The following is an 8,165-nucleotide window of genomic DNA, read 5'->3' as shown; positions in this document are numbered from 1 at the left end:
CCGTGATTCTCAACCAGGGGTAAATCTACCCCTTGGGAGTAAAAATTACATGGCAGGGGGTAAATAATTGATGTACCTGATGATTGAATAATAATTCAATTAAATTTCATTTTGTAAAATGTGTGTGTGTGTGTGAGAGAGAGAGAGAGAGAATGCTAAGAATGTGTGTGTGTGCCTCCATCATTAACCCCCTCGGCTTGATGTATTTCTCCATTTACCCCCTTACTTCCATACAAAAAATTCATAGCCATCATAAAGGGACAGAAAAACAAGAAGGTCAGAAAAAAAATATTATTCAGGTTTTGCACAAAAATAGAAAAGTTGAGAATCCCTGATCTAGGCAATGTTAAATTATTTTTTAATACTTAATAAATAATTTCTGATAATATTGAAACAATGTGCACATTTAAATAATTGAAAAGTAATGTGTGGTCATTTAGACATTCTTTAAATGTTGAAAAAATTATTTATTGTGAGGCATTTTTATAGAATAATCAAAATACATCTTACAACCTGTTTATTTAGATATTTATCCAGAACTTGTAGATTTTATTTTATATTATTTTCTTTATGGTAGAAAAAGCTTATCCAGGAAACTATGTGTTTTAAAACATATAAAAAATGAAAATTGTGAAAAAACTTTTGATAACATTACCTAAAGACTTTTATGTTTAAAATTAAAATTGTGGGAATCTGTTAATTTGTTTTGAACTCCCATTCTTTGTACTTGATATAACTTGATGATGTGTCTGATAATATGTTATTCAACTTAATCATAAAATTTCATATGTGAATTGCTAACACAAAATATACAGTCAATTTTGCATACTCAATTTGTCAGCAACATTTGTTATTCAAGAAAATTATATTCATAAGCAGGTTTACTTAGAAACCTCAGGGTAATTGGAGATTTTGCAACAAGATTTAAAACTAAAATAATCTTAAAAGTGTGTGAAGCAATAATTCTACCAAATATTCTGTTAGCCAAAGACAACAAATAAAAACTGGTCTGAAAAGACATTCTTGACAGCCCAAACTTTTTTGATAAGAGTTGCATTAACACAAATAATGTGTGTTTTGAATTTTGATTGACTCAGCAACTTATGGATAAATAATGAATCATCAGGGGTTATTTTTTGTTGGTTTCTTACATAATAATTAAAATCCAATGGAGAGAGTTAATATTTCTACTTAGTCATATGTTAGAATGTTGATCCAGGGGAAGACAGATTGAAAAAATTGTTAAATAAGGAATTTGCTGTAGTCTGTGTTATAAATTATTGGATTCAAGGTTCATTACCTTAGTTTAGAACATATATAGAGTTGTGTGAAGAAATATGATACGTTTTTCAGTTAGGTTAATGAAATTTATTAGCTAAATGGCTTCCTAAAACTTATTGGTTTGTGTGGTGTTTATTGTACCATTTCAGTGTTGCTATCATATTAAACTTTTCATCTTTACATACATTGACCTAGACGAAGAAATGTTCAATAGATTTTATTCAAATTTGCTGATGACCATAAAATTTTGGGTGTTGCTTACTGTGAGAAGGATGGTACTGCTTTACAGAAAGGTTTAGATTATTTGGTGAGTTGGTTAAATAAATGTTAGATGGCTTTTAATTATTATAAATGCAAGGTAATGCATGTGGGATATCACAGTTTTAATTATGAGTATAATTTTGATGGGAATAACATTAACAATGTTATGAATGAGAAAAGATCTTTGTGTTCTAGCCGATCACTCTCTTAAGCCATCCAAGCAATGTACTATTGCTAGGGGCAGGGAAAATAGGATGTTAGGTTGTATTTACAGAAATACTGAATAAAGTATAAAGAGGTTATGATATTAGTGTATAGGTCATTGGTTAGGCCACATTAGGAGTACTATATTCAGTCTTGGGCTCCTTACCTCAGAAACGCAATTAAATTTCAGATATCTAAATTGATTTTATTTAAATTACTATATTAAACTAAATGAAAGCTTAGCAAATCTCTTTTCAGCTGATTACACTTTGTCTTGTATCATGTGAATGTGAAATATTGGCATTATTTGCCAAGAATAATAAACACAAATTTCTAGAATGTAAATATTTCACTAAATAATTAGATTTTTCTGAGACTTAAATGTAAATAGAAACAAGAGGGAATCCTCAATAGGTACAGCACTTGAAATTCTTTTAGGCAGGATTAGAATGAATTAAACTATGAGACTTTTTTTCTCCTTTATATTAGCTATATTTTTGTGCACCAGCAATACCGAGTGTTGGGCACGCGTATATTCAATTCAATGTTATTGCTCATCAGGATCTTTACCAACCTACCTTCAACTTGAAATTCTTTTAGACAGGATTAGAATAAGCTAATCTATGAGACCTTGGGCATGGTCAAATACATCAGTTGAAAGGGTTTGACCTCCTGTAATAAGATCTCAAATCGGTCAAGATATGATGGAGCTATGAGCTAAAAGTTTGTAGTTGAAAAAAGAAACAGAAAAAACTTAGACCCATTCTATGAGCCGCTGTGCCACAGCTAAAAAGTTATTTCCAGAACATTATTGACATCTGGGTGGCAAAATATTTATCATCTGTACATTAAGCTATATCTTGGGTATAAGGGTTCTTAGAGTAGCTAATGATATTTAAAAAAGTCTGATTGTTAAAGCTTTACAGTAAAGCTAGTAATCATTTTTGAAAACACCACTCTAAACCAGTGATTGGATTGCCTCACACTTTTCAATCTAAAATTCTTTGTGTTTTTCTATAAATTGGAAATGCAAAATTTATAGTATTTTGAAAAACAAAAATATTATATTTAGTTCCATGTTGTTTGGCATAACTTGTTGCACTGTGACACATTTGCTGCCTTTTTATTTGCAAAGATAACTGTGATTAAAATATGCTTATATTTTATGAAGTAGCTTAAGTACTGAAATAATTTTTTATTCTGGCTTTTTATGTACAACCAGGGACCAAAGTTTTCAACGTAGTTATTAATTTTTTTTACTATGAATATTATGATCATCACCAATTTTGAAAAACAAATTGTGTTGGTGTAAAAAACTGTGTTAGTGTGGCCTAGAGCTAGTGACCCATTTACAAAATGTTTTCTACTACTCTAGTTTTTATACCAAAGTGAAGCACTGATGTTCAGAAAGATTGATAACCTCTTTACATAATACATGGGCTCATCCCAGATACAACTAAATTATCCTCGAGGAATAAGTGATTAACCTACCAGAGAGTCTATAGACAGTTCTAACTTTGTTATATGCTGCACTAAAGTAAAATGACCTTGTGCTTCCTTCTCAGAAAAACTAGGTTTGTCTCTCCAAGATGATAATTATAAGCACTACCACCTATTTTTATGATTGTCTAGGTGTCATTGTCAACATTGAAGTCATTTGGAACTTGAAGAAGAATACGCAGGTATAACATATGCTTGCTGAACTGTTTGTGTTGAAAATTATTGTGTAACCTTGGACTTTTTAGTAAATGGCTTAGATGTGTGGGCAATGGTTGTGGGAAGCTCTTGTATTTGTAAACAGGTTTCTAGTGAATGGCTAGTATAAAGGCCCAAATCTTACTTCCCCCATCAGAGTACATCTCAGAATACCCTAGCCATTTCAAGCAAAGCAGTATTTTGCTGAGTGATCTTTGTCTCCAGCCTTTTCTTTACAACTGAAAAGTACACTATAGTGTCTTAATACCAGTTTCTTGTGCTTGTCAAGAAATCACTTGAAATTAGTAAACAAACTACAGCAGGAGGAGATTTTGGATAAGAATAGATGCTGAACTCAGTACTGAACTTTTCTCTGCGACTTACACTGAAAAATAGCTTGTATCTGAAGGCCAAAAAACATAAAGAAAATTCATCCATTGAATTACTTCTTAATGGTGTCACAATTTTTGAGTTTGTTGTGTTCCTTCTGTTAGAGAACTGTGTAATTTTGATTTGTGATATGGAATGAAGCTTCCATCAGCTACTCATTCCTTCCAGCACCATTCAAGTTCTAGTAGTATTGTTGAGGATTTTTAAAAAAGAGACTGTTATTTAGGAGATGGGTCTTACATGACCAGAAACAGGGTATGCATTTCAGATTCTCCCAATACAGAGTTATTCTAGAAGCTCCATTTCTATGAATGACGGAAATTGATGTGGGAATACAAAAACTTACATTTAAAGAATATGAGGTAATAAGTATTATGGTTATTAAATTCTACTTCACCTTTGCATTTTCATATGTGTGATGTGTGTATTGTATCAAGTATCTGTGTATATATATATGTGCATGTTTAATTTTTATATGTAAAAGCACTTCATTTAGGTTTATTTGTATGGAATTGAATGAAGTTTGTGAATTAGCTGTGATCTGAATCTGAAGTTATTTAACAACGAATCTCATCTTTTTTTTTTACTGTAAAAACATTCAATAAAATATTTATAATTTTAATATATTATGCTTCAAAGTCTATAGTTATGTGTGTAGATATATTTTAACTTATGGATAATATGTATGATTTATCTCCTCTGATTAACCTTGACTTTTATTGGTCTTTATAAACTAACTTGTTGGCAAATTTTTACAGTGTAATTTCAGATCTTAACCTTCTGTTGACTAACCACATAGTTTCTCCTACTAATGTAATTATCTAAAAAAATACAGCTGTACAGATGAAAGCTATGTTATTCTTCTTTGATTATTTGCAGGAGAAGATGTACTTGCATTATTGCAAGCATCATGATATTAGCTTTCTTAATCTATAATTATTTTCTTTTTATTAATGTTTTTTTTGTAACTTTCAGGTTAGCAGAGATTAAGAAGGAAGAAGGAAATGTTTTTTATAAACAGAAGAAATACAGAGAAGCAATAGAGTTATACAACAGTGCCATAGGTAGATTACCTTTGTTGTTAAAATGTTTTTTTTTATATAAATGTACTTTGTAGTACTTGTACAGTGCCAGTATTGCCTTGTAAGTTCTACAGAAGTGTTGTATATAAGATACCATTGTTCTAATACAGCTTACTTATAGAGATATGTAACTTGTGGTCTTTTCTAACAAAGATACTATGTTCTAGCAAGTACAATCTGTAGACATCAAGTTGTGATATTTATATATAGTTTTTGTATGTAGGGGGATTTTTGTGTATTGATGTTTTTTATAGCTTCTTTATATGTGCATTAAATATCTAAATTTCACAGTTGTCTTTCAACTGAGTCAACCATGATAATATTAAATCAGGAGTGATGTTATGGACATTTAAAGTTGTGTGAAAGGTGGAATAAGAATAATGCTACAATGTATTTATACTTTATATAATAGGTAGTGTACTAATGTTGCTACAGTGTATCTCTATCTACATACTAAGTGGTACTTATACAACTCTGTAATAAGTATGGTACTAATGTTGATAGCTATAGTGTATCTGTAGCTATACACCAAATGGTTCTTGTACAACAATTTTGTAGGTAGGGTACTAATGTTGCTACAATGTATCTGTAGATATATGTACCAAGTGTTGCTCGTACAATAGTGTAATAGGTAGGGTATTAATGTTGCTACAATGTAGCTGTAAAGATATGTACTTTATGTTACTTATTCAACAGTGTAATTGGCAGGATAGTTATGTTCCTAAAGTGTATCTTTAGATATGGATCTCGGGACATTTGCATGAGAGTGTCATAGATAGGGCACTTAATGTTGTTACACTGTATCTACAGATGCATACCTTGTTGTACTTTTACAGTGATATCACATGTTAAAATAGCTTGTATGTGAAAAAATAAAAAATGGTTCATAATACAGATATAACTTTTAGTCCTTATTAATGTAGTAGTGTATAGCCTGTCAAAAATGATGAGGCAAGTACTACCAATCCCCACCCCATCCTATAGCTAACTGAAATAGATACATTTTGCAAAATTAAGCTTGACCAACAAAGAGGCTGAAAAGTGCAGTTGAAGCAGTCAAACATTGGTAAATTCCTTTGTGAGCCAATCAAAATTGAGATCATTCATGAAATGAATTTGTAGCATATTCATAGAATAATTTTGGGTAAAAATCAGTTAGATTAACAACTTCTAATATACAGAAAAGCCAGTGTGTTTTTGTAACACTACGTTCCAACAATGACTTTTATGTCATGTTGTTCAGCAACAAAAAGTATAACCAAATGTTGTTGTTAGTCTATGTACTGGAAGTATATAATGAAATGTATAGACAACAAAAATGGAAAATATTTGTTGATTTATTAATTTAATCTCCGTTGATTAGAGGTTTGTTTTTATTTAAAATGTTGGTGATATAACAGAAAGTAGCTTAATTCACAAATTATTTAAATTTAAAATTGAATAGATATTTTTAATTTCATGATAAATTTTATGCACTTGCCTCTAGATTAGGTGATCCCACACCACATCTTTACTTTAGCCTTGTTATACCAACACTCACTACACTTATAAGGTTTCATGGCACCCTTACCCCCTCATGGTCACATTGCACCCCTGTCATTAAAATCATTTTGGGCAGACAGCAATCGAACTGTTCGATCTGGATAAATGCATTTTGGCTTTTATGACTCCTCCTATTTCGAAATATCAGGTGTGATGTGACACACACTGGTTTTTTTATATAGGTTAGATTTTATAAATACTGTATATTTGAGGTTAGATACTGTATGTTTTACATTTCTGAATGTGAAGTTCCAAGCCAAGTATAACTTGTGAATGACAATGTATTTCTGTCTTAACATCTTATTGCAGAAAATTAGGTCATAGGTTCTTCACTTCAGGGTGGTTTGGCCTTGAAGAAAGGCCTACAGACAAAGTAGTTTGGGGGTGGAGAAGATGATTGTCCTGGTTTCAGTGAACCAGTTGGCTTGTAACAGCTGAACTTTTTGGTATCAGTTGAATATGTAGTATAAAGGTATAATGTAATTGTCAGTATTTCACTGTTAGAGAATTATTAGAATAAAAGTCTTTATAAGAGTTAGAAAAATATTTAAATCATAAATATTTTCACAATAAAACTTCTCTAACTTTTGTTGTTGCTGTAGCTTCCAACTTTCCTAGTTGAGATAAAAATAAAACTGTGTGGGTACTTGTTCAGGCTACTTCCTGTTTTCATCTAGGTAACAACATCACGTCATAATTTGCACAAAAACAAGTCTTAGAAGATATTTTTTATGAAATAAGACATGCATATAACAGACCTTGGCTTTAAGTGTCCATAATGCAACAGTGAACAGTGGATAAGTGTAGAATAATTGGATTTGTAACAGAGGTCTTGACTTTGTAATTACAATGTACAAGTTGAGTAGATATGACCTAGAAATATTGAATCGTATACTGGTTGAGTTTGTTTAATATGTAAAGTAGCCACACCCATTATCCTTTTTCTTTTTATTAAAATAAAAAATTCTAGTAAAGTATAAAAATGAGACATCAAACATGCAAATACTAAAAAACAGGTAATGTTTATTGTCATTCTTGTTATTTTTCTATCAGAATATGAACATTTTTGTTAGTATGTAAACTAGAAGTCATTTTCTCATTGGTTTAAGAAGCATTTGCCTAGGATTCTATGTTTCACAGTGTTTTTGCTGGAAGCTCTTTTTTTGAAAGCATCCTCCTTGGATACCATTTTCCATAATATTAGGCTGGAAGATCTTAGACAGCATCTTCCTAGGATTTAGTATTTTATAACGTTAAGCTGGAAGATCTTAGACAGCATCTTCCTGGGATTTAGTATTTTATAACGTTAAGCTGGTAGATCTTAGACAGCATCTTCCTAGGATTTAGTATTTTATAACATTAAGCTGGAAGATCTCAGTCAGCATCTTCCTAGGATTCAGTATTTTATAACGTTAAGCTGGAAGATCTTAGACAGCATCCTTCTAGGATTCAGTATTTTATAACGTTAAGCTGGAAGATCTCAGTCAGCATCTTCTTAGGATTCAGTATTTTATAACATTAAGCTGGAAGATCTTAGACAGCATCCTCCTAGGATTTAGTATTTTATAACGTTAAACTGGAAGATCTTAGATAGCATCCTCCTAGGATTCAGTATTTTGTAACGTTAAACTGGAAGATCTCAGACAGCATCCTCCTAGGATTCAGTATTTTATAACGTTAAGCTGGAAGATCTTAGACAGCATCCTCCTA

General features: G+C 31.2%; 1 protein-coding gene across 1 annotated transcript in view; it reads left to right on the top strand.

The window, feature by feature from the left end:
* LOC106460739 (dnaJ homolog subfamily C member 7-like) overlaps positions 1-8,165 on the top strand; it is a 28,272-nt gene that overhangs the window by 991 nt on the left and 19,116 nt on the right. The window contains exon 2 of the mRNA XM_013920474.2: positions 4,807-4,895. Coding sequence (XP_013775928.1) covers positions 4,807-4,895 — 89 coding nt within the window. The remainder of the gene's footprint in view (positions 1-4,806; positions 4,896-8,165) is intronic.

Source organism: Limulus polyphemus, unplaced genomic scaffold, assembly GCF_000517525.1.
Source record: "Limulus polyphemus unplaced genomic scaffold, Limulus_polyphemus-2.1.2 Scaffold826, whole genome shotgun sequence".
NCBI lineage: Eukaryota > Metazoa > Arthropoda > Merostomata > Xiphosura > Limulidae > Limulus > Limulus polyphemus.
Note: the sequence above shows the minus strand (reverse complement) of the source record. Positions and strands in the feature narration are given on the sequence as shown.